At 41.8% G+C, this 27,947-nt stretch overlaps 1 protein-coding gene across 8 annotated transcripts in view; it reads left to right on the top strand.

Annotated features, from left to right (window-relative positions):
* The window catches only part of LOC307181968 (uncharacterized protein), a 192,283-nt gene that overhangs the window by 163,790 nt on the left and 546 nt on the right, over nt 1-27,947 (top strand). For 2 of the 8 annotated variants that reach the window (XR_013827087.1, XR_013827088.1), the window contains exons 9-10: nt 20,396-20,476; nt 27,227-27,290. Coding sequence is in view for 5 of the 8 variants with exons in the window: in XM_079912956.1 (XP_079769082.1) it covers nt 4,857-4,984 (128 nt within the window). In the remaining 3 variants the exon portion in view is untranslated. Of the gene's footprint in view, nt 1-4,856; nt 5,228-13,531; nt 13,929-20,395; nt 20,477-27,226; nt 27,291-27,947 lie in introns of those variants that run through there. The other 6 variants (XR_013827089.1, XM_079912958.1, XM_079912959.1 and 3 more) reach the window with 3 other exon arrangements.

Here is a 27,947-nt window from a genome sequence, read left to right as displayed (position 1 = left end):
AGGGGGAAATCGTGAATAGTTCATTTCTGTGTAATTCCTAATATCTTAGCAGCATGCATGGAGGGTGATGATATTGGCTAACTCAAAGCCCTCACCTCTGACAGTAATGGAACACGTCAACAAAACTGTACTTTAGGAGATGAAAAGAAAACAGAAACCATTAGGACCATAATTATGGGCGTCAGCAAAAGAGAGATCCAGCTGGACTTTAACAGTAGATTTCAACTCATACCTGTTTAATTTCCATCTGGGTTCATTATACATCAAATAGCGTCTTCTCCGCATCTCATAAAATTCTCAAATCTTTCCCTTGGAGAGAGGGAGCCAATGTCATTTCTGACCTATTGACTGACGGATATCCACCCCAGGCTGACCATAGTTCGTTAAAAACAATACGTGTGTTTTTCTTTATGTCATCAATTTATTGAACCCCACATGTTCATTGCTAGTTCTGAGGCTAAAAGGTTAAATTGCTGGTATTGCAGAAGTTATCTAACTTTTCTGAAAGTTATTCTTCATGACCTCAAGTTTGGCTCTTTGAGGTAAACCTCAGGCCTGGGCGTTTTTAGCACATTCCACTTCTGAGAAGCAGGCTGCTAAAACTGTTGCTCGCAAAACATCACACTCGGAGTGCTTATCGCCACTCCACCACTTCAGCTGTTGCCAGTAGGCAGGTTTTAATGTGTCAGCTCACAGAGCTCTCAGGAAGCTGCTGTCGCTTTTCATTTTTGTCCCTGTGAAGTTAGTGGATGTGCTCAGCACTGTCTGCCCCCTGTGGTGTGGGCCGTGAACTTTAAGCTAGCATGATACATGTGGGCAAACTGTCTAAGCAATTTGGGGAATTAAAACTATACATTTATATACCGCGGATGGGCCTTTCCCAAGGGCTCCCATTCCCCTGATTCCATCCTAGATCAGGGCCTTCAATCTTCTCCCCTCTGCCTCTTCCTTTAGGCTGAGATTGGTGCATGGGCACAATGAAACAGCATCCAAGAAAAAGGTGATGATTTCTGCTCAAAGATGTACTAAACATTTTTTAAACCTCATTATGTAAATGTATTACCCTAATACACTGATTCTTCTCTTGTTCAACAGAGCCCTTAGACACTAGACAGCCCACAACAAACTCAGAATATTAACAAGAATTCTTTTTCCTACTCTGTGACTGATGTACAAAGATCTAGCTAAGGCCATTTCAGAGATTCAGGTCCAAGGCAAATTATATTGTGTTTTCTTCCAAACACAATGTAATTTGTGTTTTTCTTCCAAAAATTTTATTTAAGCAATATTAGGCTAAAATTAATTTCAAGCTTGAAATGTAAAAAGAGTTGCATAAAGACAACCTACAGACTCAAAGCAAGTGTGACAATGGGGCAGGACAGACTCAGGTCACTCAACATGTTGCTTTAGGTTTTATGGGGAGCAATGGAAGGGAGGTTCCAGGAGGACCGATAAAACTCAAGAGTATTTGGCATCAGCTCCACCTCTTCCCTCACCTGCACCCTCTCTAAGTCACTGCCAGGTACTCAGCAGTACTCCCCCAAAGAAGGGGCAGAGCAAGGAAGGTCAGAACATAATGTGTGTGGAGTCTCAGGTTGGCCTTGAAAGCAAGTGAAGTTCATCTCAGTGGAGAGGAATGGAGAGGCCATTCTTGTCCAGAGGGATCACAACACATGGGGCTCACAGGGTCACAAGTGTGTGAGTGGAGACTAGAGGTCAGGTGGGAGCAGGTGACAAAGGAAGCTGGGCTAGTGGGGCTGCCGCCATCTTGTTTTCTCTGCCTCTGGGTCCCTATTTTCTCACAGCTGAACCACTGATTCCCCCACTTGTAGTCTCCGTCTTGGTCCTGTTCTCTGCCAGTCCTCATGGAGACTGAAAGGGTGTCCACAGCCATACCCTCTTTCTCTACCAGGAGTTGCACACTCCGACTTACGTCACCATTACAGACCTGGCCCAGCCACACCTGCAGGACTGCCAGCATTGCTCTTCATCCACTAATCAGATGCAGACAAATTGGTGCCCCTGGAGTGATGCCTGGAATCAGATTTCCCCAGATGACAGGTTACTTCCTGCCAGCTCCCAGCCCTCCTAGGTCTAGAGTCCTGCTATTTCCAGGCCCCAGGGCTTGGGGCTTTCTGGCTCTGCCTTATTCTTGATGACCTTTTCTCCTATGTGGGATGGGAAGTTTTACCTCTGACCCCAGCCCAGTTGTTGGGATTTTGCTCCCCCAGGAAGAGCTTTTCAAGATGATTATCTGTCTCCCTCATGCTCTGCTTTCTGGAGTTTGGGCCAATGTCCCTTGCTGGCCTGATTGGGAGCCCCAGTTGGCAGCCAGCTGTCATCTGAATCATGACTAAGATTGAGGTTGATTTAAACACTGTTTAAAAGAGCTTAGCACTGTTCTTTACCTGTTCTTCCTGGTCCAGGAGTCAGCCTCTGCATCCCCATTATTTTCCCACCACTTATTATGACCTGGTAGCTTGTTATCCTGCTTCTTGGAAAAACACCGTGCATTGTACTTAAATACAGTTTAATCTATTATCAAGACATGCTGGGGACTTCCCTGGTGGCGCAGTGGTTAAGAATCCGCCTGCCAATACAGGGAACATGGGTTCGAGCCCTGGTCCAGGAAGATCCCGCATGCCACGGAGCAACTAAGCCCGTGCGCCACAACTACTGAGCCTGTGCTCAAGAGCTCATGAGCCACAATTACTGAGCTCACGTGCCACAGCTACTGAAGCCTGTGCGCCTAGAGCCCCTTCTCCGCAACAAGAGAAGCCACTGCAATGAGAAGCCCGCGCACCACAACAGAGTATCCCCTGCTAGCTGCAACTAGAGAAAGCCCATGAGCAGCAATGAAGACCCAATGCAGCCATAAATAAATAAATAAATAAATAAATAAATAAATAAATAAATAAATAAATAAATAAAACTGCCCCTGCCCAAGCTCCAGTCCAGTCTAATTAAATCCGAGTTTCTAGGGGCGGGGCTTGAGCATCAGTGTTAAAAAAAAAAAAAAAGACATGCTGTGTACATAGGAACGACACTAGTGGACAACCTCAACTGATGGCCTGTGATGTTAAGATCTGCTTTTTAATGTAATAATAATAACAACAGTTAACACTAGTATAATACAATACTTTAGATATATACTCATTTGGTCCTCACAATAATCCCATGGCGAGTACTACTGTAATCTCCATTTTATAAGAAGGGAAGCCAAGTCACAAAGAGGGTAATTGACTTGCTCAAGTTTACACAGCTGGTGAGCAGTATGACTGAGATTGAATCCCAGACCTCCTGACCCCTGTGCCTGCATGCTTCACCATCATGCCATGCTACCTCTCTGAAGCAGGAGGCCACTTTAGGTTCACAATATAATCAGTGGTCAACTTTTGGGATACTTTTGGAACTGCTTACATAAAATATTTCTGCTAAAAGAGAATTACTGCTAACTAAAGCTAATTTAGGCTTGCACTCTGCCAACACAAATACATACACACAATCTGACACAGACAAGTACTTACCTCTCAGTGTGCAAATTGTCAACTTGGGCAAGAGTTTTAGAGTAAAAATGAAACATAAGATATATAAAGGGATTATCACAGTGCCTGGTATATTGTAAACATTTGATAATGTTATTTTGTAATTATTACATTAATAATGCATATGTCAATATTATGAATTAATATGCAGTCTCTATACTACTGTCATAGACACCGTAGCTTACTATGAAAAGAAACAGGAGAAATGTATGTAAAATGATGCTTCTCCCACTGTGCTCCCTTGTCTTTGGATGTTCCTTTAAAATGCATTACTTGACAATTTCTCTATATGTAAAATGGATGCTAAAATTTTGTCTCTTTCAACATCACAATAATGTTGGGAGGTAAGATAAAATAATTTGCAAAGTAAAGCCCTTGAAATAGACTATTTGAATGAAACACTCAGAGAGTTCCTTGAAAATCAGATTATATTTTATACTAGTACCCCTATACACTCCCTAGAAATATACCATTTTGAAGTAGCTTTTATTAACAAGAAATAGCGTGTCCAATAAAGGACATGAAATTATTTTCAAGTACATAAGAATGGGAACTTCTCCCTCTCTCTCTCTCTGGTCTATATATCTACCCAGCTTCATGATGGACTTGTACAACCACACAGGGTCTCACACTTGGAAAATCTCCGTGCTCGCTCTGCAGTCACTGTTTTGAAATTCTTAATAATTTATGAACCAGGGTGTGTGCATTTTTCACTATGCACTAGAAATTTGCCCTACAAATTACGTAGCACCAATCATTAGTCTGTAATGGCACCTCCTTACAAGGTAGAGTTGATTCACTTGGGGAGCAACTTCTCAGGGACTAGTAACTCCCCACAGGGGGTTAAGCTAAACTTAGAACAGAGGAGAATTAAGAGCATATTTCCAGTAAAGATTATTTCCTTTACTATTACTTCATCAGACACATATCCTGGCAAAGTGACTTGGTGAAAAACTAAGTGAGGTTAGTGGGGGAAAAAAACAACTGATCAGTGTCGGAAATACCTGCCCCAACCAGGGAGGAGGGAGTTAATACTGAGATCACCCCCATTTCTAGGATCTTGGATACTAAGAAGCGTCTCCCATGCTCAGCTGCCCATGCTGTAAGATGAAAGCTGATCACCTGGGGGCTGAGCGTCTCTGTGTCTCTTGTCCCGAGCGGGGGGCTGCACACCCTCCTTCAGCCAACTTTCACCTCAAACGTGGAGCTGCTCTTGTTTCAGAGTCAGTCATTTCCTAAAACAACTTTATTACGATATAATTCATATACTGTAATATCTAATGTCTACAATTCAGTGCTTTTTTTTTTCAGTATATTCACAGAGTTGGGCGATCATCACCATAGTCACTTTTTCAACACCCCTGCGGGAAATCCCGTACCCATCAGCAGTCATTCTCCGCTCTTCCCCCACCCCTCACTCAGCCCCTGGCAACTACTGATCTACCTTCTGTCTCTATGAGTCTGTCTATTACAGGTATGTCACATAACTGGAACCATACAATATTTGTCCTTTAGTGTCTGGCTTATTTTACTTAGCATAATGTTTTTAAGGGTCATCCACTTCATAGTATGCATCAGGACTTCATTTCTTTTTATGGCTAAATAACATTCCATTGTACGGACGTACCTCATTTATTTATCCATTCACCAGTTGATGGACATTTGGGTTGTGTTCATTTGGGGGCTCTTATGAATAACGCCACTATGAACATTCAAGCACGAGGTTTTGTGTGGCTCTATGTTTTCGTTTGTCTTGGATATATACCTAGGAGTGGAATTGAGGGGTCATATGGTGAAGCCAGTCATTTTTCTACATACCTACAAAAAAGAAGACCCTGCTCTCAGCATCACTAAAACCAAACTAGATATTGAATATGAAAATCCCTAAGGCTCCAGATTAGATAGTAGTGAAATCTTTTATATGTGGGTTCAAAACTTGGGGTCAGATTTGCTGAAACAGCCATGGCATCAATGGCTCTCTAATTAAGTAAACAAGACCCAGAAAAGGTTAACATCCCTCTGCCCTCCAGCACAGAGTAGATAATCCAGGATTTTTGCTCTACTTCTGCCAAAAATTGCATTTGGCATCTGTTTAGCATCACACTCTCTCCGGAGGCACTTTGGGAGGTCTGGCCTGGGACATATTTGTAGAAAAACGGGCCAAAAATTAGCCGCCTCTCTGTGTGTGTACCTAGGACAGATTTGGGAGGGAGAGTTTTGGGAGATGCTGTGGTCTAAGTGTATCTCTACCCCCTATTCATGTGTTGAAATGTACTCAGGTGGCGGTATTAGTAGGTGGGGCCCTTGGGAGGTGACTAGATTGTGAAGACAGAGCCCTCATGAATGGAATTAGTGTTCTCATAAAAGATGCTCTAGAAAGCTGTCTGGCCCCTCTTTCACCATGTGGGGATACAAGGAGGTCTGTGACCTAGACCAGGACCCTCAGCCAACCCTGCAGCACCTGACTGAGATTTCCAGCCTCCAGAATTGTGAGAAGTAAATGTCTGTTTTTTTATGAGCCACCCAGTCTATGGTATTTTGTGATAGTATCCTGCCTGAGCAGACTCAGACAGGAGGGGGTGTCAATTTGAGGGAAGAAGTTATAAAAAATAATGTGAATACTGCCACAGGAGTGTTGTCAGACTCAAGTGCACGTGAATTGCTCGAGTGTCTGATTCTGATTTAGTAGGTCTAAGAAAGAGGCTTTGAGGCTGCGCTTCTAACAGGGTCCTCGGTGCTGCCAGTACTGCCTGTCAGTTGACTCACACATTGAGTAACAAGGCTCTCCCGGACTCTGTGGCGGCAACAGGACGTGCTCGGTGACGTGGCTCCCTGTAGAGTCTGAGCGTCTCATGGACCCCAATTCGCTGCCCCAAATTTGACTCCTAGGTGAAAGCAAGCTTGTTAGGACCAAATATCCCACCCCTAATAACCTGAGGGGAGAGAGGGGAAGACAGGAGCACCACAAGCCCGGTTCTCCTCCTGGAGAATCAGGGAACCACATCTGATTTTTCAATTCAGTGAAGCTCAACAAGCTTGATTAAGAACCAACTTATTTGAAAGCCCAGCAGCTTCATGGTGCAGAGAAAGGCCAGGGTCAGACCAGAAATGAAGAATAATTGAACATGAAATTCGAAGTTGTACTGTATTCTCCTGAAAAACGTTAAAGGGGGAAATAATTTAAAAGCCACGTATAAAAGGAAACGTTAAAATGCTTCTTCCCCAACTGCCCTCTAGGTCTCCCTAGACACAACCCAAGGTCTTAAACATCTTTGTTCTCACATTTCTCACAACCCCGTCTTTCAGTCTTAGCCATAGAGACTTTCTTTTTCCTCTGTCTTCCCTTCCTTCTGGGTCAGCTTTTAACTGGGTAGACACTGCCTCTCAGACTTTAAAGTACACCTGGGATCTTGTTTAACAGATTCTGACATGTAGCTCAGGAGTGGTCCAAGAATCTGCATTTCTAACAAGGGTCTATGTGATATCCATGTGTGCCACGCTCTGAGGAGCAAGGATGCAAACTCACTTAGCCTCTCTGCTTCTTTAATTTCTCCTCCTCCTTAAAGTTAATAGGTAATAAATGCTGCTTGGATAGACTGAATGATCCTTTCTGATTCTTAGTTTTATCATCTGTAATAGAGATGACAATGAAGGCTACTTTTCCAAGGTCAGGTTGAAAATTAAATTTAATAGTAATATATGGAAGACCGAGCACAGTGCCTGACACACAGTAGATGCCAAATAAATATTAGTTTAGTTCATTCCATCTTCCTAGATTCTCTATGGAGCTCTAGGCAGGCAACTTTTGTAAGTGCAAGGGGTAAACAAGCATTAATAATTGATATCAACAGGTATCCACAAACCAGACATTTCCCCATTAATAAATGCACTAGTTATTGAAATAGAAGTGAACTATACAATTAATTGCTGTGAAAAAGTGCAATCATACCGACTTAGAAACTATACGAATTGCAGGGTGACATGCTTTTGAGTCCAAGCCAACTAAAGTAAGATCAAGATTTCAGAGAAACCCAAAGGCAAAGGCCTCACCAGTCTTTATTCCCCATCAAAGATTACGCTATCAAAGACTAAAGTAAGAAAAGTCAGATATCACCACACAGCTCCTAGCCTCTGCCTGAAGGTGGGTTCTTCATCAGAATGAGTCTGAGCCCTGGCTGACTTGGCTCTCTCTGTGGTGGGTGGAAAGGTGACAGGTGGGTGCCTGGCTCTCTAGTGGGGGGGAGGGGGGAGGGTCCTGCAGGCCTGAAGAACTTCCTTTCCAAAGGAAGAGACATTCTGACCCCTGTTTTATGCTTCCTCAAGACAGAAAACCTCGAGACCCTGGCGACACCCGATCATGAGTCTAATTTCATCAGAGACACTGAGGATCAAGATTCTTATATTATCTAGTAGAACACAGAAAGTCAAGCTAGCATGACTTCCAAACAAAGAGGGACTTTTAACAAGAGAGTCACAGACATTACACATTCTCATTCCTTATTGCGCTCTGCTGTCCATCTTCTGGGAAAGAGGCGTACAGATCATGGAGCAACTTGCTTAGAACAATAGACAATTGTCACAGTTTATTAATTCCATCTGCTTCTGACGGGAAGGAAAAATGGTTACATGGTGAAGTCAGAGGCTCTCAGGCACAGATGGGGATTTTCCTGAGGGTCTCCCTACAAGAACTGATGTATAACTGGAAGCATGATGTAAGGAAGAGACCTCGAGACATTCTTGGCCTCTGGGTTATCAAGGTCTTGGTCCCACCACTGTTTCTGTGATCTGAGCCCACTCTTTTATTTAAAAAGATATTTTTTCCAGTGGAGAGCCGGGCTTGGAGCTGCAGTATTAATATGGATAGCGAGAAAGTGAAGAAAAGCAGGGAGGGGCTTTGGAGTGAGATTATATTACCTGTTGTAGAGTGGAGGATCTCTACCTGATTTGTCCTACCCGTATCCAGCTACTTCTAAACCAGAGAGAAGAGCAGTGCCTAAAGGTTTCTTGATAATTCCTAAATTACTCCATTTTTTATTATTTTAAGAATTCTTATAATTTGAGAGTATCATTTAGACCACCTTACCCTTAATTGGATCATCCCAGGAAGTAGGCCTGGTAGGGAGCCAGGATTCGTGACTCTTTAACTAAGTGCTTGTGTGATCTTGGGTAAATAGTTTAAACTTTCTAGGTCATTATTCATAAGAGATTAGTGTCTGTCAGTGTTTTCCCATGTGCATCGTGTAGAATAAGTGTTGGGCAAAAATAGGATTTATTGATCAAATGAATAGGGAGAATGCTGAGTTAGGGTTAGTTTTCTTTGTCGTCGGACTTCTCAGTGTCCTTAATATGCTAATATACACTGGGACTCTCCAAAAACAGGCTAGAATATACTGTTTCCAGAAAAACTTTGATCACAGGACCCCTCTCCTTCAACCCTACCCCCACTTTAGTAACGTTTCCTGGGACTTGTATGAGATTGAACACATTTTAAGAAACAGTGGTCCAAATAATATCTAAATTTTAACTAATAGTTATTTTGAAACCCTTTTGAAAGGATATTGGATTCCACTTATCAAGTTGCCAACCTGGAGCACATTGCCAGAAACTTCCTGTAGGCATTAAAAATTCCATTTCTCTCAGGATTTTTATGGACATAATATGAATTTGATGTCGATCATAAAAGCACGAATGAGTCCAATACCTTCATGTACTGCATCTGAAACGAATTATTCAGGCCTTTGGGACTGCTCTGTTAATTCATTGAGCAGGGGAATGTTTATGTCATTTAAACATTAGCTCCAAATCTACTCAATCCGATGTTTTAGGCTGTTTTAAGAACACATCAGATTGATTTAATGGCCAAACAGATTGCTCAAAACTCCTTTTGAAAATGGTCCAGGAAAAAAGAATCGACTTCATACTGTTTGATTCAAGGGACGTATACAGAATATGCTAAAGTTCATTATAAACCACCACTTTGGTGGATTACAGAGGTGTACAAGCGTCCACCAAGGGTAAATTCTGGTGAAAGAAATAATGAGTTATCAATGATCTTTAGAACTTGGATATTCGTTCTCCAAGGGGATGTCATTGTACAGAAAGAAGTCCTAATCACAAACAGGTTATTACAGTAGTCTAAGCAGTGATGACGAACCATTTATTCGTTTTATTTCTTGGGTAATTGGTTCCATCTATTAGCAGTCAGCCACATATTTAAAAGACTTTTCTCCATAAAAATCTTTCCTCTTGGGTGTGATGGTCAGCTAAGCCAGTAAGCATAGTGGATTTTGCCAGCATCTTAGATCTGTGATGTCAGACACACCAGGGATTGGCCATAAATACCTCCCCAAACAAGATCTACCCAGTGACTCCTACTATTTTCTGACAAAAATAATCCCAGGATGGTGTACATTTGGCAATTAGTTTTCTTTTATTGTACAGCACAGATTTATGTCATTTACTTTGCTGTGCTCGTGATATCCTTAGAACATTGTAGGTATCAGTTTAATATGCCATTTCAGAAGGACTAGAGTAGCTGAATCTATTTTACAATTTGCAATAAAAGAGGTCCTTTCTGAGATGAGAGCACAATACTGATTTTTATGTGCCTTTCATATTTCAAACTTGGATTTAGTTGAACTACAAAATATTTACATTTTTCACAACCAGCAAGTTCCCATTTTGACAGTCTGACTGTAAAGAGACCCCCAACTCTTTTTCAGTTCTCAAAAATGTCCAAATTCCTGACTTTTCTCTTACCACCACCATTGCCATCTAATCTTCATTTTGGAAAAACGATGTGATCCATTTAGAAACTGAGGCTAAAATATGCTAACATGTTATCATGGCGGAAGAGTGATTTAATTCATATCCTTCCTGAAGGGATAACAAAAATCTGTTCTAGTTTGAATCTTGGACCAGAGGGGCTGAATGTGCTGTACCTAGAATAGTGAATCATATTAATGTTATATCTCCTGATTTTGTATACTGAAAATAAATTAGTGAATATCTTTGTTCTTTGAAAAAATTGTTTTAAAAAATCTGTCCTAAACTGACAAAAAGCACCACTTTGTAGTTCTCTGTTGCTGGAATTATACCACATTCATTTGAAAGGTGTGTGATTCATGCAAAACACACTTTATGGACTCAAATACCTATCACCTGAGACCATCCTCAGTAATTGTAAAACACAGTCAAAGGGAGAAAGAGAGGATGGCTTTATTGTCTACAAGATCGGAGCAAGGGAAAAAAATTTTATTTCCTCCCTTGAAGGTTAAATTTTCATTTCAATGAATTTAACAGACTATAAGAATTTTTTGTTTAAAATTAAAAAAATAATTTTGGAAGATTTCAAACCCAGGAAATCATACAACAGTATCTGTGCATGAATTATGAAGAGTAAACTTATGTTAACATTTTTCTGTATTTCTTCGGATATGCCTTTTTAAAAGAAATACTATGTTATAGTACACTCAAGTGTTCTCCCATTTGTCCCCCTTCTTCCCTCTACAACAGCAATCTCTATCTTGAATTCAATGTGCATCACTGCAATACCTATTTTGACACTTGACACATGTATGTATACATGTCCCCAAACAAAATCTACTTTTGTTTTCTTACTTACCTAAATGTTGTATTAGTCTACATTTTTTTTCAAACAAATTTATTGAGATACAATTCACATAACATACAATTCATCCATTTAAAGCAAGGGTCTGCCACCCTCGGGCCATGGACTGGTACGAGTTCATGGCCTGTTAGGTAATGGGGCTGTGCAGCAGGAGGTCAGCAGTGGGTGAGTGAGCGAAGCTTCATCTGTATTTACAGCCACTCCCCATCACTCGCATTACCGCCTGATCTCCACCTTCTGTCAGATCAGCGGCGGCATTAGATTCTCACAGGACCGCGAACCCTACTGTGAACCATGTTTGTGAAGGATCTAGGTTGCATGCTCCTTATGAGAATCTAATGCCTGATCTGAGGTGGAGCTGAGGTGGTGATGCTAGTGCTGGGGAGCGGCTGCAAATACAGATTATCATTAGCAGAGAGGTCTGACTGCACAGAGACCATAATAAATCAATTGCTTGCAGGCTCCTATGGTCATTTTATGTCGGTATATGCACGGACAGAGTGGCTGCCCTGACTGGACAGCTTTCTGGTTTCACTACTCAGGTCAAAGAGGTCACTTCTGAATGTGAGTCTACGCCCTGGGTCATCCATAGAGAAATGCTGGCTAGCTGAAAAATGTCACCTGAACTTAACAGCGTTTTGCAGGATGTGATTAAAATTATCAATCACATTAAAGTACATGCCCTTAACTCACGTATGTTTGCGCAGCTCTGTGAGGTGATGGACACAGAGCACACGTCTTCTCTTATACACAGAAGTGAGATGGCTTTCTACAGGTAGATCACTGGCCAGGGTTTTTGAGTTGTGAGAGCCACTCCAGAGATTTCTTTTAGAAAAACAGTCACCACTGGCAGCATATTTCAGTGACACAGAATGGGTCTCAAAACTTGCTTACTTGTGTGACATATTCAACCTACTCAATGAACTCGATCTGTCACTTCAGGGGAGAACAACAACTGTGTTCAAGTCAGCAGATAAAGTGGTCGCATTCAAAGCCAAACTGGAATTATGGGGGTAACGAGTGAACATTGGGATATTTGACATGTTTCAAACATTAGCAGAGATTTTGAAAGAGACTGAGCCAGGGCCTTCTTTCTCTCAGCTGGTGCACGATCACCTATCTCAGCTTTCAAAAGAGTTTGAGCATTACTTCCCAACCACAAAAGGCCCCCAAGCTGGGAAGGAATGGATCTGTGACCCATTTGTGAATAAGCCAGGTGAATTGATTTTGTCCTTGCTAGAAGAGGATCAACTGCTTGAGATCGCAAATGATGGTGGCCTTAAAAGTATGTTTGAGACAACTTCAAACCTCCATATGTCTGGATGAAAGTCAAGGCGGAGTATCCTGAGATTGCCACAAAAGCACTGAAAGCCTGCTTCCGTTTCCAACATCCTATCTTTGTGAAGCAGGGTTTTCTGTAGGGACAGTGACCAAAACGAGATTATAGAATAGAAGTTTGCACCAGGGACATAAGCAACACACTTCGGGTGTCACTGTTTCCCATCACCCCCAGATGGGACCATCCAGTTGCAGGAAAACAAACTCAGGACTCCCACTGATTCTGCATTATGGTGAGCTGTGTAATTATCTCATTATATATTACAATGTAAAAATATAGAACTAAAGGGCACAATAAATATACTTCTCTTGAATCATCTCGAAACCATGCCCCCCCAACCCCGTCCATGGAAAAATTGTCTTCCATGAAGCTGGTCCCTGGTGCCAAGGAGGTTGGTCACTGCTGATTTAAAGTGTACAATTTAATGGTTTTTATTATATTCATAGATATTTGCAACCACCATCACAGTGAGTTTTATAACATTTTAATCACCTCAAAAAGAAATCCTGTATCTTTAGCGATCATCCCCCATTCTTCTGTCAATCCTCCCCCAACCCCTGTTGTAAGCAGCCACTACAACAGGAGTGGCTGTCTCTGTAGATTGCCTATCTTAGACATTTTATATTAATGGAAGTATATCATATGTGGTCTTTTGTGAATGGCTACTTTCATTTAGCATAATGTTTTCAAGGTTTGTCCATGTTCTAATATTCCATTATATGGACATACAACAATTTGTTTATCTGTTCATCAGTTGACAGACATATGGGTTGTTTCCACCTTTCGGCTATTGTGAACAATGCTGCTATAAACATTTGTGTACATGTTGTTTTGTGGACAGATGTTTTCATTTCTCTTGAGTAAATTCCCAGGACACAGCGTTGGTTTTTGATACACATAGATTTAATTCATTGTAACTGCCGTATGATACTGCATTGTGTTAATAAGCCTCATTTTATTTCTCTCTCCTGCTAATGGACAAGTTGGTGGTTTGTTTTTTTTGTCTTCTGCTCACAGTGCTGCAGTGATGTCCTTATATGTACCTCCTTATGTGCAAACAGGGACTTTCCAAAAGATGACCTTCACAAATGGAGGGTGAGCACATCTGGAACTTTCTACTTTTTGCCAAACTTCTTGCCAACATTGCTGCAAACATGTTCACATTTAGCATCAAGGTATAAACATTCTTATTTCTCTACATTTTCCCAAAACTCAGTGTTATCTGACAACTATTTTTTTTGCCAGTGTGATGGCTCTGACTTGGTGTTTCATTAGTTCACTTTTATATTCATTTCTCTGTTTAATAGTGAAGTTGAGCAAATTCTCATCTTTATTGATCATTTTCATTTCCTCTGCAGTTAATTTCTTTCTTAATTTTTGTCTGTTTTCCATGGAGTTATATAGTCTTTCTCTTATTAATTTGTAAGATGCCTTTTAGATATTCATTTTATGAATGAATTTTATGTCTATTAAAAAGAGATTGCAAAGATGCAAGGTCATCTTCTGGTCTAAAGTGTTTTCCCCAAATTCAAAAAAATTAAAAAATTTTTCCAGCTTTATTGAGATATAATTGACATATAACGTTGTGCAAGTTTAAGGTGTACAATATGCTGATCTGATACACTAATACATCACAAAATAATTACCACAACAGGGTTAGTTAGTTAATACATCAATCACCTCACACAATTTTCTTTCTCTTTTTTTGTGGTGAGAACATTTAAGATCTACTCTCTTGGCAACTTTCAAGTATATTACACAATTTAACTCTAATCACCATGCTGTACATTAGATCCCCAGAACTTATTCATCTTATAACTGGAAGTTTGTATCCTCTGACTGACGTCTCTCCACTTCCTGCAACCCCCAACCCCTGATAACCACCATTCATCTCTGTTTCTATGAGTTAAGCTTTTTATGTCTCACATACAAGGGATAGAATACAATATTTGCCTTTTTCTGTCTGACTTATTTTATTTACCATAATGCCCTCAAGGTCCATCATTTTGTTGCAAATGTTTCCCAAGTTTTAGAATGCTTTTTAATCATACGTTCGTTTTAGTTTTTAATATCAAATTTATCAGTGTTTTCCTTTATAACCTATGAATTTTGTGTTTTAGTTTTAAAATTCTCTCTTATCATAATCTTATGTTCTCTGTTTTTTTTTCTGAAATGCTAGGTTTTGCTTTTTTCAAATTTAAGTCTGTAATTCATTCGGAATTCTGTGTGTGTGTTTTCATGGAATGAATGGAAAATCTAATTTCTCCTTTCTCTATAAAATTCTCTAATAGTTTCCTTTAGATATCTAATTGTCTTAAGATCTTTTATTAAACAGACTATCCTTTCTTCATTGTCTTGAGATGCCACTTTTGTTATACACCTATATTATGTGTGTGTGTGTGTATGTGTGTGTGTGTGTGAGAGAGAGAGAGAGAGAGAGAGAGAGAACATGAAAGAATGAGCAAGTAGGGGAAAGGAGAGGGAGGGAGAGAAAAAGAAAGGAAGGAGGGAAGGGAGAGGTTATTTCTGGGCTCTCTATTCTGCTGTGTTTGTCTATCATGGTGCTAATTCCCCTTAATTTACTTTAGCTCTATAGAAAGTCTTGTTATCTGAGAAGGTGAATCCTTCCTCTTCCCCCTCCTCTTTCTTCTTCATCGTCAAAATTATCTAGGCTATTCATTATCTTTTGCTGTTCCATGTATATTTTAGAATCATATCACAATTGTTAATGCACACTTGCTAAGTTCCAAAAAAAAAAACCTGCTGGTGTTTTTCTTGTGTTTTTCTTGTAACTGTGTTGAATTTAAATTAATTTGGAAAAAGTTGATTAAGTTTAGACTCTGCTGAGATAAGTATACAATCTAAAATTCAAAGAGTAACCATTAAAAAATAGAAATGGAATATATAACTTCCAAATCAGTACAAAGAAAAAAGGAAATAAAAAATCGTCTAGTAAATTGACATCTTTGTCATATACTGTCTTTTTACATGTCATTGTGTTTACCATTTTACTAGCACCTTCATTTTACAGACCCTACAAATCATCATTAGAATGCAGTTAATGAGGAAAAAAGAGACAAAGAAAAATATGGTAAATTAGAAGAACAAATGTTATAAGAGAAACAAAGTCAATTATATCAGTAACCGTAATTATTATCAATGAACTAAACTCACCAGTTACAAAATGTATACCCTCAGGCTGGACATTTGAAAGTCCAGCTACAAACTGTTTACAACTGATACATTCCAAATTATATGAAAAAATAAAAGTAAAGGGATGATATAAAAAATACTAGTCTGATACTAACTGTGGCAGTCATGAGAACACACCTCTCAGATCTCTGATGAAGGGAGCATAGATGACCAAGAAAGCAAGCCACTGTGCCCTGGACCCAAGCTTCCCCAGGGCTATTCCCAGCCACTGGCTCCATGTGGCAGGTGTGCAGGTTCCTGGGAGACTTAGGACTCCTCTGACAGATGACTCTGGCTTGAGGACTCTCTAATGACCTCGTTGAACTTCTTTTAGGCTGGACTGCAATCTAAGATGCTTCCACCCAACCTTCCTTCCCTCCCTCCCTCCCTCCCTCCCTCCCTCCCTCTCTCCCTTCCTTCCTTCCTTCCTTCCTTCCTTCCTTCCTTCCTTCCTCCCTCCCTCCCTCCCTCCCTCCCTCCCTTCCTTCCTTCCTTCCTTCCTTCCTTCCTTCCATCCTTCCTTCCTCTCTCCTTCACTCAGGGCCAGGCTTGCAGTGCAGTCTGATGGCTCTCTCAGCCTCTCCCAGCTCCTTCAACATTTTCTCTGACAAAAATGAATTTCTTGCATGTTTAATGCCATCTTGGAGGCACTGTGGGGCCTAGATTTGTACATTACCCGCCCCCCAAAGCAAAAATTAAAAAATTGAATGAAAAAACCCCGACCTGTTATAGCTATATTAATATTAGCAAAAGACTGCAAGGTATAATGCCTTACTAAGAATAAGGAGAATCATAATTTAATGACAAAAGGAAATATTTACCAGGACACATTTACCAGAAGTAATATATATGTTACGTGTAACTAACTTGTAACCTCAAGGTGGCATCCAAATATACAAAAGAAATTGACAGAATTACAAGGAGAAAATGACAGACAACCGTATTTTTCCTTTTCAAATCTGCCTGTGCTTTTACTTAGTGCCTAGTGATTTTCTTAGGGTATGCACGCACAGGTCCATATATATATGTAGTATTTTTTTTTAACATTCTCACTGTATCATCCATGTTCCTGTCCTGTTTTTCCAGGTTCTGGAGCTTTAATCCCTCTTTATCTGCTTACCCTTGCACCTGGTGGCTTGACTCCTCATGTATTTATGATCATTTTCATTGTAGGCTCATTTTAAATAAACACTTCTCCCCGGCTCTTAACCCATCCCAGGGCTGTGAGAACTGAGAGGATTTGCATTTGCTTCTGCCAGTTACCTCACCAGTTTTTGTTTGTTTGTTTGTTTTTGTTTTTGTTTTGCGGTACGTGGGCCTCTCACTGTTGTGGCCTCTCCCGTTGCGGAGCACAGGTTCCGGATGTGCAGGCTCAGCGGCCATGGCTCACGGGTCCAGCTGCTCCGCGGCATGTGGGATCTTCCCGGACCGGGGCACGAACCTGTGTCCCCTGCATCGGCAGGCGGACTCTCAACCACTGCACCACCAGGGGAGCCCTCCTCACCAGTTTTGAGGCCATAATTGGTTCACTCTTTGGTGTGGGAGTTTCTAAAGGTAGGCTAGTGTGAATTTGGATGCCTGCACTACACAAGGTGCAGATAGGGTGACCAGCTGTCCTCATTTGCCTAAGCCTGAGGGGGTTCCCAGGATCCAGGACTCTCAGATTTAAAACCAGGACAGTCTTGGGCAAACTCTGACCACTGATCGCCTTAAGTACAGGCCTACTTTCAATTACTTTCACTCAGGGAAGAATTGTTTTCCCACGCAAATCTCAGGCAGAGATGGACAAGCTTCTATATCATGTCCCCGACAAGGATAATACTTTCAGCCAATGAGGCTGCCACCCTTGGGAGCTCCTCGCTTTATTCCAGAATCTTGGTTCCTACTCCCCTCTCACTCGGTTCAAAGGTCCTGTCTCCGGTACCCGCACAGAGTATTAGGATGCCCCTATGCCAGCCCCACTCTGAGACTCCTTATCCATTAGCTCATGTGCTTTCAACTTGTTTTAATTCCACCTTTGTCTCAGGCAACTGGGTGTTCCTCTTCTTGCTTGTGAGTTCATTGTGCATTTAAACATTTTATTTTATTTTTGCAGCATTTTCTAAGTCTTCATAGCTAGAGGATTGTCATGTTATCTCATCTGCCATCTTGCCAAGAGCAGAGCTCTTCCCATAACAAATTTTTACCAGCCTGCCTGGCCCCGCAGCAACATAGCCTATAAAATCCATAAAATACAGCAAGTTTTAAATGATTCCAGTTGATAGAACACATGGGTTTGCCAAACAACAGACACTGGATAATTTTTGTGTATTAGTGAGGGTTCACCAGAGAAGCAGAACCAATAGGACATACAGAGATATATTCAAGAGGAGATTTATTATAGGAATTGGCTCACACAATTATGGAGGCCAGTAAGTCCCATGATCTGATGTCTGTGAGCTGGAGATCCAGGAAAGCCCATGGTGTAATTCAGTCCAAGTCCAAAGGCCTGAGAATCAGGGACCAATGGTGTAAGTGCTGGTTAGAGTCCAAAGACCCAAGAACCTGTCTGAGCAGGAGAAGATAGATGGCCCAGCTCAAGCAAAGAGAGCAAAGGTACCCTTTCTCTGCCTTTTTGTTCTATTCAGGCCCTCAAGAGATTGGATACTGCCTAGCCACATTGGTGAGGGCAATCTTTTAAACTCAGTCTACCAAGTCAAAAGCTAATCTCTTCTGGAAACACCCCCACAGACACACCCAGAAATAATGTTTTACCAGTTATCTGGGCAACCCTTAGCCCAGTCAAGTTGACAGAAAAAATTAACCATCATAATGTGATTCACTCTTTCTATAAATTATTTCTAAAACTGTGCTGTGCAGTAGAAAATATAATTATGGTTTAGTGAAACAGACACAAGAAATTCTTCTTTATGGCGTCTGTAGAAAAAAAAATTCCCAGCAGTTTGACATGGGGTAGATAATCTATGGGATTTGTTTTTTAAAAACCCTGATATCGATCAGCTCCCCAGTACCAAGTCTATTTCGTCTCCATCTCTGTGAGAACTGGCTGTGGCAGTGCCAATGTTGTGCCCATCCTGAATTGTTGGTTCAGGAAGAGGTGACCCCCCTAGAAGAAAAGGTGGATGTGAAATCTGTGAACCCTAATGGTGTAGAAAAGCCCCTCTGCTGGGCCAGATCCACACATCCTAGGGGAGATTAAGTTGGAGGCTCCCATCCACACAGTAACTAGAGTTATTCAGTGAAAAAAGAGCATATTACTTTTCTAGAAATTTTGTAGAAAGGACAAACAAAATCTTGAAAATAAGATAAGCTCACTAAAATAATGTCTCTGAAACCCCAAGCTTTCAACATAAAAAAAATTAACCTAGAGAAGTAAATACTATGTATATATTTTTGTTCTAGTCTTAATGATCCTACATATTCTTATATCTTGAACTTCTGAGCACTATAGCACCAGAAAATGTGAATAAGTAAGCGTTTCTTACTTTTATCCCTACTGCTGGCAGAGGGGGCTTTACTCCTGAAAGATTTCATTGAATACTGGATAAATGGCATTCAGGAGGTTATTTGGCTTTTGAAACTGGGCCAGGTATGTTGGTTTCGTACCCAACAACCATTTATTCTTCTTTGCTCACAAATCCTGATTTCACTGGGGTTTCCCCCTTTGGCTCTGGTGTAAATCGTGATTCATCTTAGTCAATCACCGGAGTTCCAATTTTCTAGCCTATAATTGGGTATGGGGGTGGGCATGAGAACCAATGAGAATTAAGAGGAGATCTGGTGGGCATTTTCTAGCAAAGAAATTCTTCTTTAAAAAAGACAAATGATAAGCAATTTGTCTCTTATTTGACTGCACATCTACATTTGCCAATGATGTTTGCAGTTTGGGAAATCATCTCACGAATTTGAGGGGAGCTTGATAAGAAGAACAAGGCCAACATGCTGAGGTTGGCATAGTGGAATGAAGAATAAACCAAGGTCCTGATGCCCTTGAGCTGTGTCATTGAGCCACGCTAGAGCCAACCTATGCCAGGAAATATTGTTATGTAAGTTGTAATTGCCCTTACTGTTTATGCCAGGTGAGGTAGCCTTTTCTGTTATTTACAGCCCAAGTCATCCTACTTGATACAATAGCAATCTTTAAGGGTCTTGGCTTAAAACCACTCAACTGGCCCTTGTAAGATTTGGAGGCCGGGGGCAGAAAGGATTTGAGAAATTCAACTTCCCAAACAGCCTAGTGGGAGGAGGGATGATACATGTGAAACGAGGAGGCCGTGAGGTGTGACATCAAGGCTATTTCTAGAAATCTATCTGAGGTGCAAAATCGCCATTACCCATTTCAAGAGAACCTTCTAACACTGCTGGAGGTGCCTACTGGCTGATGATTCCAGGTTCCGGCTACTGTGGTTTAATTAGCAATGGGGCTCTTGCCTGCATCAAAAGTACAAAATTCACTGTTTTTTCTTTTCTCCTGAGGTACAAACACTGTCCAAGATGCGTGACACAGCAGCACCCACCCTGCAGCAATATTGGAGTCTCAGAGGTTGAGCTGCTTGTTTTGCAATTTAAAAAGGGTGGGAGACTTTCTACAGCTTTTCCTGAGTGAATACAACAGTTCCAAGCAGCTGATAACTGCCAAAGAACAAAAGAACCTGATCTTTTGTTTTGTTTTGTTTGCTTATTTGTTAGTTTCTCTTAACATTGGAAACAGCTGGTGGCTAAGGAAGGCTCTGAGGCTTCCAACTGCGAGGCTGTGCTGGACACACTGAGGTAGGTCTTGGGGCTGCCATGAATTCCAGTGCAGGAGGGGAGATGTCTACCCAAGACAGACAGAAGGACTTGCTCCAGAATTTCCTTCCTAGGAAGGCCATGCTCTGCAAGGTCCTGCCAAACTAGGAAAATACCCAGAGCAACAGATACCCATCCTTCCACCCTGCTCCCCACTCCATCCAACCACGGAAGGCTGATGGCAAGTTGGATCCTGATGTGCACTGTTATCACCACTCTACTGCAGCTAGCTTTACAGAGACATGAAGACATGTCTTAATTTTGGGGGGAGGAGAGGGGTAGTGGGGAAGAAATATTCTAGCTCCTAGCAATATGTTTCAGACTGTGCCCAGGAATTATTAAAGGAGATTCAGAAAATGCAGTGCTCTCTTCCTAGCCCTGCTGTCTCTCACTTTCCTCTGGTGTTCACGTCTGCAGCTAGGCTTCCGAGTCTCCAAGACTCCCTGGGTCCCTGGACTAGAGCAAGGCAGGTGAGAGGGAGGCTAGCTTCTCACCTGTTATGATTTTCCTCGTCGATAATTGAGATGGACTCTGATGGGGAGGAAAGTGTAAAAAAGGGTCTTGGACTCTTCCTGTTTCCAGCTTTCCTTTGTGTCTGCGTTAATCAACTGCCCGATGCTTTAGCCACAGCTTGCTGCAGTCCAGAGGAATACTTGGGATTTAGAAATCAAACAAAAGGAGAATCACCCAGAAATCAGATTTAAATCTGCAGTGGCTAAAGTTGCTTTGTTAAGGAAATAAAAGTGGTAAGAAGCTTTTTCTTCTAAGGCTACTGAACAGTTGTAGCTGGCACAAACAGGTTTGGGGCTGTTTGCATTGAGTGATGTGAAACCCACCTTGCATGTGGAAACAGGCTGTATTTACTTTGATTTTAAAGTTCTTGCAATCGCTCAGAAAATGGGGCAACAACTCCTTGCTCTGATTTAGAAGAACTGATGCTTTCCCTGTTAACTGTCAAGGCTCAAAATAATACAAACTTGCTTTTGGTTGGATCCCAAATGCCACCCTCACATCAGGAAAATGAGAAGACAGATATGCCATGGGAGCCCAGTGTAGGCAAAAATTACAATGCGTGTCACACTGTCATTTTCCAAAGTGACTTTTTAAAATAGCAAATAAATAAATAAAGCCAGAAAAACCCCACAGAGACATGTTAATGCCTCAACCTGGAACAATAAAGCTCTGTTAAAAACACTTGCCATTAGCCACCATCTGCTGTCAGCAGTTGGGGGTAGTCTTTATGTCCTCTTGACAGCTTTGCCTCATTCCCCCTTGATGAAGCAAAAACACTACGGTGGACAAAGCATTCAGGGGTAAGGATCCCTCAGTACTGCAGCTTTTCAGAGCTCCGAGCTTGGTGGCCAAGAGTCAATAGTCTGTTCAGGGTGCTCAGGGGTGCATATTGAATTGGAAAAAAATTGCTAACTGTATTTCCTTCCCCACACATACTGCTCTGTTCCTGTCAGCATTTTCTGCGCAGATCAGAGGTAAGGTGGGTTCCCTGTCCTTGACATATTTGGGGATTTAGGAAAATAAGAAAATGGCTTTCTCGCTCGGCTCTGATAAATGAGGGAAGCTGTGTGCCGCAGCAAGATTCTCTTGATCGGAATTCCCCCAGTGCACCTGCATTTTTTTCCCCATTTGAACTTGTACTTTTAGACAATTTAGTAAATATAATTCTTGTTCACACCAAAAATAAAGTTATTTTCTCCTTGTAGGGCTGTAGGTTAAGAAATCTTAAAAACCACTAGCAAGATAGATGACAGAGTCCCGTGCTCCCTGACAATTTGGTGAAGAACGCTTGTGCAGAAAGAGGCCCAAAGATGCTATTAATATTCTGAGTGCATTGAGACCACTGTTTTCCATTTTTCAGATATAATCTTACTGCATATGAAGAATATGACTAGAGAAGGGAACGCAATGCAGGTAGAATGTCTGAATGACACTCACGTGTCGTCTTTTTTCCCCTGTCTGGCTCTCTGTGATGGCACAGAGCCATGAAATGCACTGGATGTTCTAGAATGGTCCTTCAGTTTTTTGTTTTTTTTTTTTTGCGGTACGCGGGGCTCTCACTGTTGTGGCCTCTCCCATTGTGGAGCACAGGCTCCGGACGCGCAGGCTCAGCGGCCATGGCTCACGGGCCCAGCCGCTCCGCGGCATGTGGGATCTTCCCTGATCGGGGCACGAACCCGTGTCCCCTGCATCGGCAGGCGGAGTCTCAACCACTGCGCCACCAGGGAAGCCCCCTTCTTCAGTTTTTGGACTACGTGAACTTCTTTGGGACAAAGCTCCTGCATTCTTTTGTGAACCTGCTTGTCACAGTAGGGGAAATGGACTGAAGCCATAGACACAGTCACCAGGCAGGCGGTTTCTTCAATCATCTTCAATCCCAAGGGTAGTGCCCTCTGATCCACTCCAATCATGGTTATTGAGGTCATGCCCTGTGACTTTGTTTTTGTGCCCTCAGGAAGTACACTGAGAGAGAAAGTGGGATGCAGGGGAGGGGCCCAGGCCGGCCGATCAGATATACTTTCTTTCACCGACAATTTCTCATTCTCCTTACAGCTATCCAAGGACAGTATTCCTTTGCATTAATCTCAAAAGATGGTGTACTTTCCATTTAAACGAGTAATAATAGGGACAACATCACTTTGAATCCATCCTGAGCACTCATGCTCTATTGGGAAAAGTTGCTCTAACGTTCTCTCTTCCTTTTCTTTTCTTTTCTTCTTTTTTGGGTGACAGTTTTAAATTTTATTCTTTGCTCTTCTTTTTCCAACCTTAAACTGGCCATGGATTCACCCAGACCAAAAGTGCCACACTGTATACTGGTCTGCAGTCGTCTGGAAAACTCTAGGGAACCAGCAGACATTCTTCTTAAGGGCAAGAACCACCGCTCTAGGAATTGATGTTCTCTTGAAAGATTCCAATAATGAATATTTTGCATACATATATGATTCATGGGTCAAAAGTTTCCTTCATCTAGTTGTACCATGATGGTCTCTCAGGCAACATGAAGGACCTAAGCCTAGAATAACTTTAATAACGGGAGTTTATTGCAATCCCTGTGGTATATCACTTGCCCTCAGGGAGAATAAGAATGCCCACTGTTTGGAATATTGCTCAGACTCAAAGAAGGAATTGTCTCGTGCAAATCAGTAATCATAATTCCCAGGAGAGAGGATATGATCAGGTTAGTTTTCACCATTATGTACCAAACACCCGACATAATCAGAGGTTCACCTCATGGTCAGTTGGTCTTCCTCGTATCTAGACCAGTCATCATTTTCATCAACTTTATCACCATTATCATCCCCAGCACTTACACAGGCCCTGTTCTAAGCATCTGACATACATAAACTCAATTGTGTCAACAACCCCACGAAGTAAACACTACCATTATCCTCATTTTACAGATAAGGAAGTTAGGCACAGCAAGGTTAAGCTACTTGCCCAAGGTCACCCAGTAACCTTGGAGGAGCCAGAATGCTGGCATAGGGCCCATGCTATTAATTGACAGCTCATTCAAACATGCATGCTGGCCAAGGGGATCCCCGATTCAGTCAGGGAGGCTGATGAAGGTGAATAATGCTCCACTGGGTCCTAGAGGCCCGTTGCTCTGCTGGCTAAATTTCTTTGATGGCTGGATCCTGGGGAAGTTCCGGGATCCTCAGGGAAGTGCTGGTGTAGCCGTTTTAGGGCTGGAGGGAGAGGCTGTTTTCCAATTGGTAAGGAGGAAGTATTTTGGTATTTTAATTATGGGCCGTCCCCAGCGGCACGTACAGCCCTCTGAACACGTATGCACACTTACAGGACTCAAATGCAGCTTAGTTCTCCTTGATTGAGAGTCCCTTTTCCTTTAGGCAAAAATAAAGGCACCGGTTATACCACCTTCCCTCCAACACATACATTCTCCTGTTTCAGTAACCAGTAACGAACAATTGGTAATGAACAATTTATTTCAGAATCAAACAATATCTACATGTGTAATTTTGGACTCTGTATCCAAAATTAGTTCATATGTTAGTTCATATGAGATTAGTTCAGATAGCAAAGTTCACATGTATAACTCATTTCCTAAGATGATTATTATAAGGGAAAACTATGTTCTGAGGACCAGACGGCATCTCCTTTTGCATTTAAAAGGTACAGGTCTGGTTAACAATGCAGTAGTTCTAGCTAAGTTGAGCCCAAGTGAAATTAGGAAAGAGTCAAATATATTTAGAACTCATTTATAAAAAGACTTCATTTAATGAGATTAGCAAGCCTTGAAAGAATGAAGAAGGCATATACTGGTGTAAAGCTAAAATTACCACCCAGTACTTTAAACACGTGTGCTGACTTAAATATGTTACTGAATGCAAATAACACACTCTAAGAGAAAAACTCTTTTAGGAGTAACACCCACTGAAAACAAATTGTGATTTCAAGTCCAATGTTGTAATCATCTTTCACACACAAGGTCCGTATTATACTAGTGGAGGAATTGACTTACTTCATCAAACATAAGCCAAAAACAGCCTTTCCCCTCCCCCACCAAATTCTGAGTGAGCTATTGTAACCTGGACAAGGTAAAACACCTCCTTTTTATGCCTTGTAAGTTTCACTAGTAGGCAGTTCAAGAGTTAAAAAAACAACAGTCACAACCATCCAGGGCAGTCAAAGTGGTTTTCAGTTGCTTCCCCTTCACCTATCAGAAAAGATGCATTAAGGAGATTCTGCAAGGTCCTGAAGCAGGCAGGATTCTGGGTTAGTTCCCAGGGTCTCATAGGCAATTCTTCTGGAATTATTTCTAATTCAGAGAAGACAGCTTTAAGGAAGGAAGGAGGCAAATCTCCTGGATGTGCTATCACCTGGAGAAGCTTCAGAGCCTCACCCTCTCTTTTTTTAAAAAAAACTGTAATAAACAGGCCTAATGGCATACCTTGAAATTGCCTTGGAGGATCAAACTCCAGTGTGATGAAAGTGTGAAAACTCCATTTTTCTCTTATTAAAATGGTCCCAAGCTTGGGGCATTTAATCTGGAAAGTCTGGTTTTGTTTGTCTCCAGTTCTCCATGAATAGGGGACCAGCATCTGCCGATTGTCAAAGTTGCGGGGCGGCGGGGGGGTGGGGCGGGGAGACAGGATTGAACACATCTGATGTGGCAGCTCTTCTCACCTCCCAAGTCTTTACATTTTCCATGTTGTGCCTGAATTATATGCCCAGGAGAATTTAAGTCCTCTTCTCTGATAGCCTTGTAGCTTATATCAACTCTGAGTTTTAGAAGAAATAAGGAAAACTTACAGTGTTGAAAATGGTCCCTTTGTGACAACAGTATCCCTCAGTTTGATACCTACTCAGGTTGAGAGCATTCCCTTAACCTCAAACGTGCCAGTCCTTCGTAAACCACTTTTCCTTTAGAGGATGGAAGTACGGCCCAGCTCAATACTCTAATCCCAGTTACAAGCCAATGGGGTGGGTTCCTGAGCTTCAGGTTAAGACTTACTTCCTTGACTGTAAAAGACAAAGGGGGCTTCCCTGGTGGCGCAGTGGTTGAGAATCTGCCTGCCAATGCAGCGGACACGGGTTCGAGCCCTGGTCTGGGAAGATCCCACATGCCGCGGAGCAACTGGGCCCATGAGCCACAACCACTGAGCCTGCGCGTCTGGAGCCTGTGCTCCGCAACAAGAGAGACCGCGACAGTGAGAGACCCGAGTAACGCGATGAAGAGTGGCCCCCGCTCGCCGCCCTCGCACAGAAATGAAGACCCAACACAGCCCTAAATAAATAAATTTAAAGGACAAAGGTCACTCTGGTTTGACATATTCCATTCTGGGGGGGGGGGGGCATTTTCTTCCTTATTAGAACTGCAGTGTTTTACGGTACACGGGCCTCTCACTGCTGCAGCCTCTCCCGTTGCGGAGCACAGGCTGCGGACGCGCTAGCTCAGCAGCCATGGCTCATGGGCCCAGCCGCTCCGCAGTATGTGGGATCCTCTTGGACCCGGGCGCGAACCCGTGTCCCCTGCATCGGCAGGCGGACTCTCAACCACTGCGCCACCAGGGAAGCCCAGAACTGTCGTGTTTTAAATGAGGACAACAATGAGTAATGACCAAGGATAAAGGTAGAACTGAGGTCAAAGAAAAACCTAATCATAACTTCTGAACCTTCTACCACCATCTTAATGCAATCTGAAATATAATTTCTATTCTAGGACAGGTGAGAAAACTCTGCCGTAATCCAGTCAATCTTAGGGGTTTTTTCTTCCCCTCACCTGCTAAAAATCACCCAGTGCAAGAAGCTGAGAAGCACTTCTGGTGGGATATTCATACTGTGGTATATCTAACTTTGTCAGACTTTTGTCTATATATTTGTGTTGCTTCTCGACTCTTTCAGAGGTGGCCCAAGTCAACTGGTTCATTCTACAGAAGAAGAAACTGAGCTGTCTGAGAGAGGAAGTGACTTAGCTAAGATTCCAGTGTGAGAGAGAGGAAAACCTGAGATTAGATGTCAACATTCTCAATACTTATTTGAGTTCATTACCACCCCATGCCCAGTGATACAATTCACCACTTAAATAAAAATCAAGTTATAGTAGCAACTTCCAATCCACTGAATGGGAAAAAGGTTTGGTAGATAAATATCCATGCAAGAGGAAGGAGAAGAATCTAGGGGGAAAAAAGTTCAGTCTAACTTTGTTCCCCAAGCTCACAATATACTTTTCTCAAATAATTTATTTTTATATACCAGGTACAATTTTACATTCAACATGAGACGGAAGTAGGGTGCGTTTCCAATTGAAGGTTAATCCAAGGTAGGTCATGGGTAGAATTTTATTGGGAAGGGAATGGAAAACATGTGTTTGAAGTAACCTACAAGACACTCACTGCTTATTTCAGACGCCTCATGTCTCAAGTCCATTCATGATCCAGGACTCTCTAAACCATAGACATAGCCATCACTCATCAAGAATAAAATCTGAAGCCTAATTTATTTTTCTACAGCGGTTCAGTAGATTGTCTTCCCAGTTTAAAAAATGTATAAATCAGAGCTTCTTTTAAGAACATCTATGTGCTAGGGGAATTTAATGTTTTCATTTTGAATTAAGGTAAAATCTACATGCAGAACAGTGCATATAAGTGTTTCTTCTGCTGAATCATCACAGACTGAACACATTCACATAAGCAACACCTAGATCAGGAAACAGCACATTACTAGCATCCCCTCTGGCCCTCTGTCAGTCACTAACAAACCCCCCCTGTAATCACGCTGCTGCTTTCTAACCACACGCTAGTATCTCCTGTTCTGTACTTATAAATGGAATGATGTAGTGTGTACTTTTTGGGGTGTGGTTTCTTTTGCTTAGTCTTGTGTTTGTGAGAATCATCCATATTGTTGCATGTATTTCTAATGGTTCATCCACGGTGCAACTATATTACAGTTTACTTAACCAATGTACTCTTGTTGGGTG

Source organism: Stenella coeruleoalba, assembly GCF_951394435.1.
Source record: "Stenella coeruleoalba genome assembly, chromosome: 2".
NCBI lineage: Eukaryota > Metazoa > Chordata > Mammalia > Artiodactyla > Delphinidae > Stenella > Stenella coeruleoalba.
This window is presented reverse-complemented; position numbering and strand designations above follow the sequence as displayed.